Below are 14,031 nucleotides of genomic sequence, written 5' to 3' on the forward strand. Positions count from 1 at the left end.
CTCAGCTCTGTTTGATCACATATGCTAGGAGACTGTCTGTTGCGCCAATGAGCCTTCCACACATGAGGCTCAACTGTCTGTCAATCCTGATTCCGTATGATTGTTTTACCATGGGGTGGATGACATATACTCGCTATACTCGTTCTAATCTATCACAAGATATACAAAATCCAAGCCTGTGGTGGTACATAAGCACATCTATCCATACAAACATCACATCCCCCACATCAAATCATTATAGGACATGGCCATCAACCAAGCTTCACCGATACTGCTCGTAAAACTCCACCTCCTTCTGCCGCTTCCGTACTATCTCGATCGTCTTTTCATCGTACAACTCCTCCAGCTTCTTGCCGCCTAGCAGAACCTCCTTCTCATGACGAGTGGCCTCATCCTTGGTCATGCAGACCAGGTTCTTCATCTCCACCGGCACATACGTCTGTCCTTCCTTCATCCACTCCGGGTCCGGCGCGAACCCGCGCTCAGGTCGCTCCCAAGGAACCAGGCAGACGCGACTGGGTAGCCCACTGACGGCGCTCTTGCCGCGCCAGATCTCATCGACCAGGTATCCGACGTCATCTTTGCTGACCGGCAACCGCAGACCGACGAGGTTGGGGCCGTACTCGGCGCGGGCCAGACGCTCGTGGGTGCCCTGGAGGGCAGCCAAGACGCCGTCGTACAGCTTGTCGCGGCCCTTGCCCCCGATGCTGTAGTCCTGCGGGTAGCCGGCGATGGCGCAAATAACGTGGTTAGCGAGGGTATACCCGAAAACGGCGGGCATGGTGCCTAGGACCGGCAGGATGCGAGCACGGAAGTCCGGCAGCACGCTCAGCTCGCCAACCTGGCCCTTGGAGAATTCCTCTTCGGCCAGTGGGAGCAGCGTGGCCTTGCCGGGGCCGGGCTTTTCAGTCGAGAAGACGACGGGGATGCCAGTGGTCACGCCCAGGAGCTTCAAACGGCGGCGCGTGCTGCGCGAGAGCGGGTCGTCGGTGCTGAGGGAGATGTCGCCGATGGTGACGCGGGTGGGGTCCGACTTGCAGCCGGCGCCCATGGCGGAGATGACGGGGATGTCGTTGGCGTGGCAGTAGTGCAGGAGCTCGACCTTAGAGGTGATGTTGTCGATGCAGTCGAGCACAAAGTCGGGCTTACGGCCCTTGTCGCGGTCGCTCAGTGTCCACGGTGCCAGCAGCTTCTCGGCGACTGAGCCGCCAAAGAGCTCGTTGCGGCAGTCGAACTTCACCCACGGCACGATCTGCTCGAGGCGCTTGCGAATGCAGTGCACCTTGGGCGTGCCGACGTCGGCTAGCGTCGCCAGCGCGTGCCGGTTCAGCGACGACAGAGTCACTTGGTCGAAGTCAATCAGGCGGATCTTGGAGACGCCAGAGCGTGCGAGTGAGGCGACTGCGTGAGATCCGACGCCGCCGCATCCGACGACGATGATGTATGAGGACCGGAGCTTCGCGAGACCTTCGTCGGTCAGGAAGACGCGGTTGCGGGCAAGTTGTTCGAGGATGAGTTCTATCCGGATGAACGCTTTGTTAGTCCCGATGGTTTTCCTGTATTGGGTTATACACTGGCGTACCATCATCGTAATCTCCTTCTTGTGCTCGACGGGCCAGAGCTGCGCTGCGCTCGTCTTCCTTGCTCAGTTGCGAAACGGCGGAAATTCCGTAGTCTGTAAGCTGTTCATTCGAGAGTCAGCGGTGCACTCTATTATCCTTGACAGCCATATGTACCTTCTCTGCGTGGTGTTGTTCGTCGATACTCGGGATCGAGGCCTTGAGTTGCTGGACAGCTTCTTTTCTCCGCAGCGCTTGGTAGCCGAGAATGACGCCCGCCACTGCAGCGCCGGAAAGCACAGCCGTAGCAGCCAGCTGCGACTGATGGGAGCTACCCTGGCGCTGAAGCCAGGATGACATCTTGCTCTTGTGTGTCGATCTATCGCTCAAGCCGTCCCGGTGTATTCTTGTACGGATGGGTAGGTATAGACTGGAGTGTCGCAAACTAAAGCAGCACAGTCAGGGAGTGTCTTTGGCCAAGCTTGGGTCGCAATATTGCACGGCGGTCAAGTTTGTCAAGCAAGACGACAATGTACTAACCTGAGCCCGGATTCAAAACCACCAATAAGTCCTTTGCGAAGCGTTACGTAGTTTAATTCAAACTTGAAGCTCGAGTGGAGACCGTTCCAAAACTGACGTAGATCACGTGCATCCATCCGCGACCCTGCCGCTTTCGCAAAAAAACGCGGGGCGCGCGTCTCCGCAACAACTCAATTCAACATTCAAGAACCATGACACGCAAGACTCGAAAGGATGTTCTAATGAGGACATCAAGTACAGTGCTGTGAGATCTTTGAAAGTGTTTCTTTCCCCTGACTGACCTTGAAGATGGGAATCAGGGACCGTATGCATGATTTCCAGAATCCCGATGACGATAAACAACACACAAAGAGCTTTTCTCAGGACACCTTTCAAGTGGACACCACGTACGGCGTTCAGGCAGTGGACTTCATCCTTCTAAGACATGTGTCTGGAATGGAAGAAGACATCAGCCAAAGTGTGAGTGATTGAGAATGGAACAGAGATCCAAGGGATTTTGAAAGTCTGGTGCCGTCCTCATGGGGTTTGTTTCTTCCCTCCATTTTTTGGTCAATGGGTGTAGTGTTGTGCTGCTACACTTTGGAAAGGATGAGCATGCTTCTGAGAAAGTCAACGACGCTTTGCAAGTCATAGTGACATCCACTGGCGGCCGTTTGGGCTTAAATGAAAGACACTCGACGAGGCTGCTTCTTGTCATATTTGCTGTCAATGCACTAATGCCTTTTAGTCGAGCGATGCTCGTATGTTCCTTACTGCCTCAACAGCAGTAGCAACTGGCTTACAGCCACCTGTTCACTTGCGAGTATCACATTGGCCGACGCGCCAATAGCGAGGCCAAGCAACAATTCGTTATCAACAACCGGCACAACTCACCCCGAGGTGCTCTTACCGAGCGGTAACTTAGTGACCACATATGTTGCCTTCGTGCTTGAGATAATGCATCGATCAAATGCAGTCACACATAATCACGGTAAACACCATACCGTTGGCATAACCAGTAAGGCTTCCGGCCGACGGCCCAGCTCCCCCTGGACAAGAGGCCGTCGCAAGGATCCTACTGTCCACAAATTACCCAAGCAACACTCTCTCAGCTAATCAGCACCCCCAAGAGAGCCCGAGCGAGTCTCCGGACCGCCGGAGCATTCACGCGGACGTGACTGCCCTGATTGAGGAAGACGCAAAGGCTTAAACATCCAGCGACCTCCACGCTGCCTGAAGGCTGAAGAAGCACCCAAGGAACTTTGGAGTAAAAACCACTTAAAGACGAGCCAGTGCCGAAAATGAGCCAGTGCCGAGAATGAGCCAGTGCCAAAGACGAGCCAGTGCAAAATAAGCCAGTGCCAGAAATTACGCGAGAGCGACCGGGAAAGATTACGCTACCACTGGCGTGCTATCGACCTGGTATGAATCAATCGGAACCACTATCTCTGATGAGATACAAGGGCTGAAAATGACTAAGGGGGGAACACCAGGCGATCAACTAGCTGCGAATGCACCGGCCAGTACAGTGAGTACGCTGCTTGTGAGTCACCTGAGGCACGGACAACTCGACCGTCAACTAAGCCTCTGACTCAAAAGACTATCTCGTTGCTAAAGCACTCAAGCACAACAGTGGACTCTGACTCTGACGAGGGCACAAGCCGTGCTCATGTCGCCGTGCAAGAATGAGATTTAATTCTATGCGTCGATACTTTTAACAAAACGCATCATTCGGGGAGTGAATGCGCCGGGGCACACATCTTTACCCTTGCCATCGCAAGATATTCCTGACTTCTCGACGACTTCTTTATTCCCCAGGCAAGGATGGGACAGCTTATATCCTTTGCATATCGATTACTACCCCCCCTCGTGCCCTCCACCCCATTATCCAATTCACAAACATTGAGACCTCTGCACATGCCAAATGATGACAAACTAATCTAGCACTCCGAGGCAATATAATCTGCTCCGCCTGTTCGCCTCCCAAAGGTAACGACGTTGAGCATGCTCCGATGACGAGTGAAAAAAAACGGTAGTTTTCAATCTGATCAAGGCGCGACGTCCACTAGCATCACCATGCTACCAACTTCCTGCAGTCCATCTCCTGAGAGGCTGACATGCGATTTGCATTCAGCAATACTAACCCCGCAACTAACGCAGCGCAGCCCCCTAGGACACCTGCACTTAATGATGTGCACAACACTCGCTCAGAGCAAAACCTCCAATATGAGCTTCTAGCATCAATCATCGGAGTCCTTTCCTGGCCCGCTCATCTCTTCCCATTCTCCTTATCATACCCAACGCACAATCATTTCAGCAGACAGACCATGGCCCGGTGACGAGGAATTTACCAAAAGCCAAAGTTGTATGGTATCCGGCAAGCGCGCATGGCACAGTGTGTCGCGCCTACAAAACACCAAGCCTGGAAATCAGTGAGAACCTGAGAGCTAATCTGAGGGCCATGGACAGTCTGCTGGCTGATGTGTTCCTATGATCCATTACAGATATTACGAATGAGGGTAAGACCCTGCTTCGACCTGCTACACCCAATGAAGACTATTCACAGACGTTCTGGAATTGTCTCTGCACCCCCTTTTCCTTTTCTTTCCTCGGATCTGTGGCAAAATTCGCAGTATTTTGCTGTTTAACTGTGCTTCCCTGCCTGCAACGCAAAGGAGTGGTTGTGGCCTGAGGCGTCAATAAAAATAAGTGGGTCTATGGCTATGGGTTTGTTCTGCTCCTCCATTTCCAACAACAGCCGCGGTGGTGTAGTGGTATTAACATTGCAGAGCCCCCGGGGTCTTATACCTAGCGGGTGGAGTGCAGATTCTGGGTTCGAGTCCCAGTCGCGGCAATTTTTTTTTTCTTTTGCAGCTTGGTGAAGTCGTCATTGGGGCGTCATCAGTTATTCCGGCTCAGACCGTGTAGTACAGTGCATATGTTCAATGATTGGGTATACTGAGAGTATTTAAGTCCATCAAAGGCACTACTCGGTATGTTTCCTAGGTATAGACGGCTATATACAGCCTATTTTAGGCGACAAGCCCGTACATGACGCATGTTGGCCTGGGAGAGTAAGCGCGATATAGCGGTATGGCGGTACCCTGCACATATGCGCCGCAACATCTATTCCGGAGCCTCGAATCAAAGTATAGAAGGTGTAATGGTAGAGTTCGCATGGATGGTGATAGCCGCAGCATACAGGCAACGCAACCTGCCACAATTCGCATGGAAGACGATCCGCGTCCCGTCCCGGGAAACGGTGGCTCCTCCCGGAGACTTGAGGCCGAAATCCCCTGTCTTGAACAACGCCCTGTTGGCTCGGGTGTACGGCCCCCTCAGAGACGTGGCGTGTGCGTACTTGACATCGTACTTTGGGGACGTGAAGCAGTGCGAGGAGAAGAACAGGTAGTAGATGCCTTGGGCCGTGCGGATGATGTTGGGTGCTTCCACGAGCGGGCCGTCGCTGTCGTCGTTCTGGAGGATCTGTACCGGGTCCCCGACGGGCGTCACGCCGTCGGCCTTCAGCTCCTGGAGGAGGATGGGGACGGCGAGGATGGGCTTCTTGCCGTTGTTGCAGTCGCCGCCGTGGCCGATGCTGTTGGCGTCGGCTTTGTAGACGACGTATAGCTTGCCGTCGGCGTCGCGGAAGGGGGACGGGTCGATGGCGCCGCCTTGGGCGCGCGGACAGGCGAGGGGTTTGCGCTGGGGCACGTAGGGGCCTGCTGGGTTGGTGCCGTTGGAGACGGCGACCCCTACGCAGTGGTGGTACAGCCAGTCTTTGAGTTCGCCGCTATAGTAGAGGACGTATCGTCCGTCGTTCTGGTTTTGACTGTTAGGGGAGGAAATAGTCTGGGGAGAGAAGTGCAGCAGGTACGTACGCGTTGGATCACGTCTGGAGCGTAATGGTCGATGTCTGTTTCCCACCTACTCAACGAAGGCATCGCATCGTATCCATCGAGCCGCGTCCAGGAGGTAAAGTCTCTCGATGTCGCGACGGGCACATGAGGTACTTCTGAGTTGTTCTCGGCCGCATTGGTTCCATATGTGTACCAGGTGTTGTTCACATGGAGTAACCCAGGATCAGGAAAGTCCGAGAGGACTTGGATTGGACGATTTGCCGCGATGTGATAGCTGGGATCATCGTGCGACTTATTCCTCTTCACCAAGACTATGGGAACGGTGATGACAATGATGGTGATAGCCAGCGCGAGGAAGACCAAGATCAACAATCTTATGATCTTACCCCGCGTCCAGGGTCTTGGGCCCCTGGCTGATGAGCCTGATGACGACGCATTAACTGGTGACTTCACGGGAGATATGCCCTTCTCTGCACGAGAATCAAGTTGTGCAGATCTGGAGCTTGGTGGTGTTAAGGACGCTTTGAGATGGGTCCAAATCCCACTCGGTCTTTGTACCGTCTCCATTCCTACCTCTATTATTCGCCAAGTAACATCTGCCCCGGGGAGCCGGAGGAAATGATCTTACCAAGGTACCATTCATGTAACGGTAGCTGAAGCTTGACGGAGCTATCCAGCGGCATAGAACAATGAGATAAGTTCAATCAGGGAATCAACAGAGCGATCTCAATGGAAGACTACAATGTTTCGCCGGGCGGGCTTTCAGTTTCAGATGGAGGATCTCAGCGATACTGGTAATCTAATTCAAGCACGCAAGTCGCCGTCAGCATAACGAAAGAGAATGGCTTACAGTTCCCAGACGTCAGTTGGCTGAGACGATCAGCCACTTCTAGGCCCGAAATTTACTTTTTGACAGCCAGTCGCCTCCTGCTGCCGCGGGTTAAGCATCCGCTTGGATTTTTCACGGGATGAGCGCATTGATTAGATCAGCCACCACTGGGATCATGATGAGTTCTTGACCCATCGAGACCTTGAGGCCATTTGTCGCGTCAATTTGGACTTCAAATTCAGATTCTGTTGACTATTAGTGACTCTGTAGCCGACAGTGCTAGTCGACGGGTTGGCGGCGCGCCAACTCCCTTTAGCGCGTCGGGCGGGTTGGAGTGTTAAGACAGTTGCATGGAAAATGTGTCAGGGGCAATGCACATTCAGACATGGCATGAGATGTCTTCTGCTCCAAGTGTATGACGCTGTTGAATGACGCAGATCAGATACCGTAGCATTCAAGCAAGAAGCACGGAAAGATTCTCATCCAGGGTTGACTTCAGTATTGTTCCATTAAGATCTGGTAAAACTCGGTTCAGCGGTCACAGCTTGCCTCCCGCTTTAAGTAATTATCGGGTCGATTGGCATCCTTGCGCCAATCATAGAGTGAGATTGCTCCCACGTGTAACATAACCAGTGGTATTGTCATGTAAAGTGAGCGACTATCAACAGCTCAAGGTGGCGGTAGATCGAAAACACAAGATAGATAAGACTTGAGGTAACGTAAAGCGCGAGATGGTTTTAGAGCGATAAGCTGTCCCAGAAGGCTCCTCATCTTATGCGGCACAGTAATCAAGCCATAATGACTTGTCATTGTCTGCGTGTTCTCGACATTGGAGGGGCTGAAATAGATGAAGCGGGGAGGAAGTGTGACAGCAACCAGCAATCACACCAGCAGCAGCAGAAGGCTTGTTTCCTTTGCAGCCGATGGGCCAAACAAGCGCCAGAGCCAAGTCGGCCCATGGCGCGGCTTGCTGGAGGGTGACGCAACCCACTTCCGTATGCCTTCATCCGAGTTCGAGCGGGATTTGGTCACTCCTAGTCCTTGGGAGGTTCCAGAGTTGAAGAGTTGAATTACCAGGATTCATCAGGAACCTGAAGATGGTTTTCGATGTCTTCCGTGAGTCGAATTCTGAACGTAACCTTATCGTGGTCTGGACAGGCTTGCGATCACAGGTGGATCTGACAGTAGGGCCGAAAACGGCGGTGCAAACCGAGTGTGTTGTGGGGAAAGAGAGGAGAAACAGGAGGTTGTTACAACCTCCAACTGGTCAATAGTCAGGTACACCCGATGAGTTCTTTTGTCGCGAAGGGAGAAATTGACCTGTTCCATGAATTGAGTATGGTTGGAAGTAGAAACAGAGAGAGGAACTGAGAGAAAGAGAAGATCAATTTCCCGTTGCGGACGGAAGTCAAGCCTCGAGCCAGCATCGAAGGAATGAACACCTGCTGGTGACGAGACGAGGTTACAGGAGCCATTGTCTCTTCAATTGCCTCATCAAAAGACAGAAGACGAAAGACGAAGGACCTATAAGATGTGTCTGCTGTGCCCTGTCCAGTGAATGAAGATGCCTATCGGGAATCGACGCCACACGTTGTAAGAAGCAGGCAAAATCGCCGTCGTCACTCCCGAAAGTGCGGGCTCCACCAAACATCTTCTCTTTTATTTTTCCGCTGCCTCGTCGTACAGCCCGCCGTCTGGCTCGCTTTCGCTCCTGCTTATAATCCTACCTGGCCTGCTTTATAATATCTCATTTCCCTTCCTACCCCCCATGGCACCACTGCAAGATCCATAATTGATCAATTGTTCTCTGTCGTTCCTTTCCAGCGAACGCGCCATACCTCGCACACGGCCTGACGCTCCTCTGACGACGACAGCCCTCGTTGCTGGAACCTCGAACACGTTCACGGACATGCGCATCTGGGGACGGTTCCGTGGAAAAGACACCGATTAACCCTCGACCAACATTGATCTCGCGTCGGCGAAGCTTGCGCAAGAGCTTCCAGAGCAGTTCCTGGGGCTGTCCTTGGCAACGGTAGCCCGATCCAGCCGACTGCAGAGGACTCCCCCCTATTTGCGCCCGCGATGCTCACCTTTCGCAAGTCGCTTCTAGCGGCTGTGTTGCTAATCACCTTCATCGTCTTCTTCCGATCCTCGCATTCTTCCCCGTCCGTGTCACCGCCAGTGCCCGCCGCCGCCGCCGCGGCGGGAGCCTACGATAGCAGCCCGACCACAAACGACCGGCCCCAGGGGCAGAACCCCGACAGCGTCAAGCAGCAGCCCCTCACCCCTCCACTGAGCGCCCCGTTGCGCGAACGATTGCGCTTTCATTTTCCCTACGACCTCGATGGGAAGTTCCCCGCATACATTTGGCAGACATGGAAGTACACCCCGGAGTCGATGTTCTTCTCCGAAGAACTTCGTGATCCCGAGGCTAGCTGGACCGAACTACACCCAGGATTTGTCCACGAGGTCATTCCCGACGATACGCTGCGGCATTTGATCAAGTATCTGTACGGATCGGTGCCTGATGTATACGAGGCCTTCGAATCCATGCCTCTACCCGTCCTCAAAGCCGACTTCTTCCGGTACCTCATCCTTCTGGCACGCGGCGGGATCTACAGCGACATTGACACCACCGCCCTGAAGCCTGCCTCGGACTGGCTGCCTTCGGAGCTGGATCTGACGACCGTTGGGGCCGTCGTGGGGATCGAGGCCGACCCAGATCGTCCGGACTGGCACGACTGGTACTCGCGCCGGATCCAGTTCTGCCAGTGGACCATCCAGGCCAAACCGGGCCATCCCATCTTCCGGGACATTGTCACTTACATCACCGAGGAGGCACTGCGGATGAAGAAGGCCGGGCTGTTGAAAGTGGGAAAGATGGACAAGACAATCATGGAGTTCACGGGCCCGGGGGCCTGGACCGATGCCGTGTTCCGGTACTTCAATGATCCGGAGTACTTCAACATCGAGCCCGGCTCGACGTCGAATGTCACATACGAGCATTTTACCAACCTGCAAGGGTACAAGAAGGTCGGGGATGTGGTGGTTTTGCCCATCACGAGTTTCAGCCCAGGTGTGCACCAGATGAATGCAGGCGATATCGATGATCCGATGGCATTTGTGAAACATAACTTTGGAGGTCAGTTGCTCATGAATCATCGCTGCGCTTTACGATATTGACTAATACTCGTATAGGAACTTGGAAGACCGATCCGTCTCTCTGAGCCGGTGATTATGATTCACACCCACATATCGTGCTTTTATCAGCACTCCGTGCATGACACGGTAAACCAAGGAGGCTCCCAGTTAGTGCTGGCGACTGTATACCAGCAGAGTCGATCCATCAGAGATTGAACGACACAAGCTCATGAGGAGCAACCATTAGACTGCTGCTCCTCCCGAGCAACAGAAGAGTCATGATACATGACCAGACCCCACATTCAGACAGCGTCTGCTCGCCACGAATCGATCAGATGCCCAATCAAGGTCATGATAGAGTGTAATTTCATGACACCCCGCGACACTCACATAGTCTATACCGCCTGTACACTCAACCCCATACCAAGCACGTCACGGAACTATCAACCAGAAGGCGTTGGTGACCATGCCACTCACTGCAAAATGCAGTTGTTCATTCCAACGAATTCAAGTCCGTCGACAGGACCACAGAGTCGATTCTGCATGTTCATACGACGAATTCTCACGCCCACGCGCGTTGTTGGTTATGCAGCGTGTGATTGTTGGCTACTCATGTATTTATGTGATCTACCTAGTTATAGTTATAATAATGGCCCACCGGATTGGGAATATAATGAGTTTTATTTCTTCTATTTAGCGCACTGCAACCATGAACACCACCAACACCATTTGAACAAACACCCACCCCCAACCCCACAAAAATAAGACCACCTCTACCGTGTCCCATTGACAAACCCGCCCTCCTCCTGCGCATCCCTCCTCCCCATCAACCCAGCAACCGAAACCGCCTCCCTGACGCCCCTAGCCACCGTCCCACGGAACCCCCGCTCCTCAAGCACCATCAACCCGCCCATCGTACAACCACCAGGCGAAGTCCCCTGATCCCTCAGCATAGCAGGATGCAGGCCGCCCTCCTGCATCAACGCGGTCGCGCCACGCAAGGCCTGAAAAACCGTCGTCTGGGCGTCCTCCCTCGGGAACCCCATCGCGACGGCGCCCTCAATCAACGCATCAGCAAACACAGCAATAAACGCCGGGGTGGAGCCTCCGACGGCTGTGAAGGCCGTCATCTGCGACGGCGGGATGAAGATCGTGCGACCTATCGCCGAGAAGATTGTTTGGGCAGTTTGAAGGTGGGATTCTGTTGGATTCGGTGGCTCTTCCTTAAAGACGGCTGGGTCTGTGGGTGTGGCTGTGGCGCTGGGTTGGGGCACTTCAATGGCCGTGATGCTTTGGCCGACGAGGGCGGCCATGTTGGGGAGGGCGCGGAGGATTTGTAAGTCTCCTGGAGAATCGGGGCGCGCGAGGTCGAATAGCGCGGCGCGCGTCCAGCCTGCTGCTATGCTTATCAGGAGTTTTCCCTTGAGCGCGGCGCGGATGGCCGGGTCGGCGAAGAAGGTCGGGATGTCGGTTGGGTCGATGCAGAGGAGGATAGTTTTGCTGTTGCTTATCGCCAGTTTATTGGCGTTGGGGCCTTGGAGGATGGTTACCAGTGGGGTTTCTGGGGAGGTGGGCGTGGGCTTTAGGTAGGAAGCGAATTCGGTGGTGAGTTTGGTGTAGGTGGAGGAGCGGCGGACGGTTGCGGTGTAGTATTTGGGGAGCTGTGTTGTGGTTGTGCTTGTGGTATCGGGGGCTGCGGCTTGGGCTTCGATGAGACCGTTTAGGATGGCTGTGCCCATGTTTCCTGGGAGGGTGTTAGCTGTGGTTTCTGAGGGACGAGGTGGATGAGCTGGTTGAGGCTTACCGCAGCCGATGATGCTGAGCGTTTGCTCGGTTTTTGCGCTTGTGGTCGACATTGTTGTGGTTTTGCTGGAGGGGTAGGAGCTATGGTGTGCAGTCGTGTTTGCCTTGAGCAGTGAGTTCTGAATCTACAATCTGCGGGTTGATAAGTGCATGTGCGTTGACAGACTTAGATGAAAATTGTGAAGAAGAGACGTGACGAGGGGCACATGGTGTATACTTCGTCTGGTCGAGTCGGATCCACAGCCGAAGGAGCGGCAAGACTAACCGCCGCGGGTCGTTTCCGCTAGTACCATACATTACACAGTCCGTACCGGCTCTGTACACAGTCTGTATCCGAGCGTATTGGAGTAGTTATCAAGCAGGGGGCTGGATCTCATACTCCTCCTTCCCCGCATGTAGATATCTCGCGAAGGTAATCTTGTCCCAGGCAAGTGGGGCATTGAAAAAGATAGGCAATCAAGGTCATTTCCCATATTCATGCTGATAGCTAATCATGATCTACTGAACCCAGCCCGGATCCGACGCTTCACCTCCGCTTTGAGCGCCTCATGCTCAGCATTCGTTCTGGATACTGCATCTCGATTCTCCGCCGCTCTCCGCAGCAGGAAACTCAGACATTCGCTCATGCTCCCCCAGTGCAAGCACTTGTACACGGCCGGTGGAGCCCCATTCTGACCCTTGAGCTGCAGCAGACCGTAACTGACCCCATCCGCCATGCCCATCAGCTGGCCAAACTCGACCTTGGTAGTCGGAAGGTTGTCCCGTATCCGAGCTTGCTGCATGTTATGCGCCGCCACCGCACTGTCGATATTATGCGTAGCCAAGAACAAGTCCGTGGGAGGGAAGGGGCAGTCCTTCTCCCCAAACCCTTTGTAGTTCTGCTGCAGGATACCCCGCACAATCGTGTCGTAGGCCCGATCGGTGTCTTCCTTCGTGTCGTGGATCAAGTGTCTCGGATCGCTGCTCATGTACGCTCCGCGGACCAACTTGAGCCCAAGAGTGAAGCCCTCCTCATTGGCCATCTTCAAGTGCGAGGCAATGAGTTCTGGTGCGGCTTTGAGGTATGCTTGGAAGGTGTTGTAGATGACCGCCTCCCCATTGCGGTTGTACTTGCGCATCATGTCGAGGGTCAGGCTGTGGATCCCCCGAAGGAAAGCATGTTGCTCCGCATCCATGAGTAGGCGGGCCTTCTTTTCGACTACGCGACGACACACTTCGTCGAGTGCCTCGACCATCTGTGTGGGGACAGGCTCACCGGCCGCAAAGGCCTGTGTCACCTTGGGGCCAGCGCCAGTGAGTCTGAAGCCACGTTAGTGTTTGTGCATACCAGTGTCAATTTTGGAACTCACTTTGGAGCAAGGAAGTCTCCAGGACCAAGCATATCTACCGTGCGCAGAACGTCTTCTCTCCATGATTGTATATGTTCACATGTGTCTGTTGAGGCAGCCTTCTCTAACGCCTCCGTGTTGGCAAAGCGTTGCTTTGCCGTGCGGGCGTCCTGCACCGTCTCCCGTGTGTAGGTCAAGATCACCCCTCTCAGTCCTGTGCTTCTGATCTGCTGGATGGTTTTGTACACTTCAGCCTCCTTTTCGCCAGCACAGAAGTGGTCGTAAAAGGTCTTCCTGAGGAACCAGTAGATGAGTGGATTTCGTTCCACGTCAAGTAAAAGGCTGCTTGACTTGGAGAGAAAGGACAGGATAGACAAGCTGGGCCCTAGCAGAAGCGGGTGCGAGGAGATGGTCGTCACCAGCAGGGACCGCAGTAGGATCCCAGTTGGAATGACTGAGTGGGCAGAAACCGCGGCTTTCTTGACCTCGACTGGTGAGTTGGCCACCACCGTAGCAACACTATCACTACTCAGGGATGATCTCGTGGAGACATAGTGCTGATGTCGGAGGGCTAATGGGGCTCTGAATGCTGCAATGCCTGTGGTGCTTAGGCTGGAGGTTGCCCGTAGGGAGCCAGACATTGCTTGGAGATGTTCCAAAGATGATGGATGAGATCGATGATTTGGAAACAGATTCACATCGAGTGGAAGCCATCTTTATAGCCATCTTGCAGCATCTGCGGGGTGCATGATATGCCAGCGGCGACTAAAACTGATAAAGATGGAGCATGGTCATCCCAATTGGATCCATTGCTAAGATATCAGACCTCGTGAGAAATGCCTCCATGCACGTTGAGCAGCGTTCTGTCCCACCCGTGTCAGGACAAGCGCTGACAAGCCAGCCATTCCTCGGATTGACCGTATTGGCGATCGATACGGTACGGGATTGAAATACGTCTCAGAGAGGATAATCATCGGAGGAAGAGCCGATGG

The 14,031-nt window shown here is 53.8% G+C and overlaps 7 protein-coding genes and 1 non-coding gene across 8 annotated transcripts; 3 read left to right on the forward strand and 5 right to left on the reverse strand.

The window, feature by feature from the left end:
- Positions 1 to 13: 13 nt before the first annotated feature.
- Positions 14 to 1,933, reverse strand: BO97DRAFT_376399 (tRNA threonylcarbamoyladenosine dehydratase). The gene is made up of 4 exons (XM_025693017.1): positions 1,737 to 1,933; positions 1,583 to 1,682; positions 160 to 1,518; positions 14 to 94 (listed from the first exon to the last, which is right to left on the reverse strand). The coding sequence occupies exons 1-3, from the start codon at positions 1,917 to 1,919 to the stop codon at positions 263 to 265; spliced, it is 1,539 nt and encodes a 512-aa protein (XP_025547764.1). The 5' UTR covers positions 1,920 to 1,933; the 3' UTR covers positions 14 to 94; positions 160 to 262.
- Positions 1,934 to 2,286: 353 nt separating this feature from the next.
- BO97DRAFT_480552 (uncharacterized protein) lies at positions 2,287 to 3,194 on the forward strand (the record flags this gene model as incomplete). Its single annotated transcript, XM_025700764.1, has 3 exons — positions 2,287 to 2,558; positions 2,827 to 2,839; positions 2,884 to 3,194. The coding sequence occupies exons 1-3, from the start codon at positions 2,388 to 2,390 to the stop codon at positions 3,192 to 3,194; spliced, it is 495 nt and encodes a 164-aa protein (XP_025547765.1). The 5' UTR covers positions 2,287 to 2,387.
- Positions 3,195 to 4,835: 1,641 nt separating this feature from the next.
- Positions 4,836 to 4,932, forward strand: BO97DRAFT_t233. The gene has a single exon. It is a non-coding gene; the product is annotated as a tRNA-Arg (tRNA).
- A 290-nt stretch (positions 4,933 to 5,222) lies between these two features.
- On the reverse strand, positions 5,223 to 6,505 carry BO97DRAFT_353713 (glycoside hydrolase family 43 protein; the record flags this gene model as incomplete). Its single annotated transcript, XM_025692062.1, has 2 exons — positions 5,223 to 5,900; positions 5,960 to 6,505. 2 exons carry the CDS (start codon positions 6,503 to 6,505, stop codon positions 5,223 to 5,225), a joined length of 1,224 nt encoding a protein of 407 aa, XP_025547766.1.
- A 1,187-nt stretch (positions 6,506 to 7,692) lies between these two features.
- On the reverse strand, positions 7,693 to 8,345 carry BO97DRAFT_376402 (uncharacterized protein). Its single transcript, XM_025693018.1, has one exon. The coding sequence runs from the start codon at positions 8,240 to 8,242 to the stop codon at positions 8,042 to 8,044; it is 201 nt and encodes a 66-aa protein (XP_025547767.1). The 5' UTR covers positions 8,243 to 8,345; the 3' UTR covers positions 7,693 to 8,041.
- A 504-nt stretch (positions 8,346 to 8,849) lies between these two features.
- Positions 8,850 to 9,994, forward strand: BO97DRAFT_353771 (glycosyltransferase family 32 protein; the record flags this gene model as incomplete). Its single annotated transcript, XM_025692064.1, has 2 exons — positions 8,850 to 9,909; positions 9,966 to 9,994. The coding sequence occupies 2 exons, from the start codon at positions 8,850 to 8,852 to the stop codon at positions 9,992 to 9,994; spliced, it is 1,089 nt and encodes a 362-aa protein (XP_025547768.1).
- Positions 9,995 to 10,681: 687 nt separating this feature from the next.
- Positions 10,682 to 11,764, reverse strand: BO97DRAFT_428260 (pyrroline-5-carboxylate reductase family protein; the record flags this gene model as incomplete). The annotated part of the gene is made up of 2 exons (XM_025697271.1): positions 10,682 to 11,652; positions 11,713 to 11,764. The coding sequence occupies 2 exons, from the start codon at positions 11,762 to 11,764 to the stop codon at positions 10,682 to 10,684; spliced, it is 1,023 nt and encodes a 340-aa protein (XP_025547769.1).
- Positions 11,765 to 12,202: 438 nt separating this feature from the next.
- On the reverse strand, positions 12,203 to 13,680 carry BO97DRAFT_472975 (FAD-linked oxidoreductase; the record flags this gene model as incomplete). The annotated part of the gene is made up of 3 exons (XM_025700197.1): positions 12,203 to 13,010; positions 13,061 to 13,529; positions 13,569 to 13,680. The coding sequence occupies 3 exons, from the start codon at positions 13,678 to 13,680 to the stop codon at positions 12,203 to 12,205; spliced, it is 1,389 nt and encodes a 462-aa protein (XP_025547770.1).
- Between the last annotated feature and the right edge of the window lie 351 nt (positions 13,681 to 14,031).

The sequence above is a fragment of the Aspergillus homomorphus genome (genome assembly GCF_003184865.1).
Source record: "Aspergillus homomorphus CBS 101889 unplaced genomic scaffold BO97scaffold_46, whole genome shotgun sequence".
Classification (NCBI taxonomy): domain Eukaryota; kingdom Fungi; phylum Ascomycota; class Eurotiomycetes; order Eurotiales; family Aspergillaceae; genus Aspergillus; species Aspergillus homomorphus.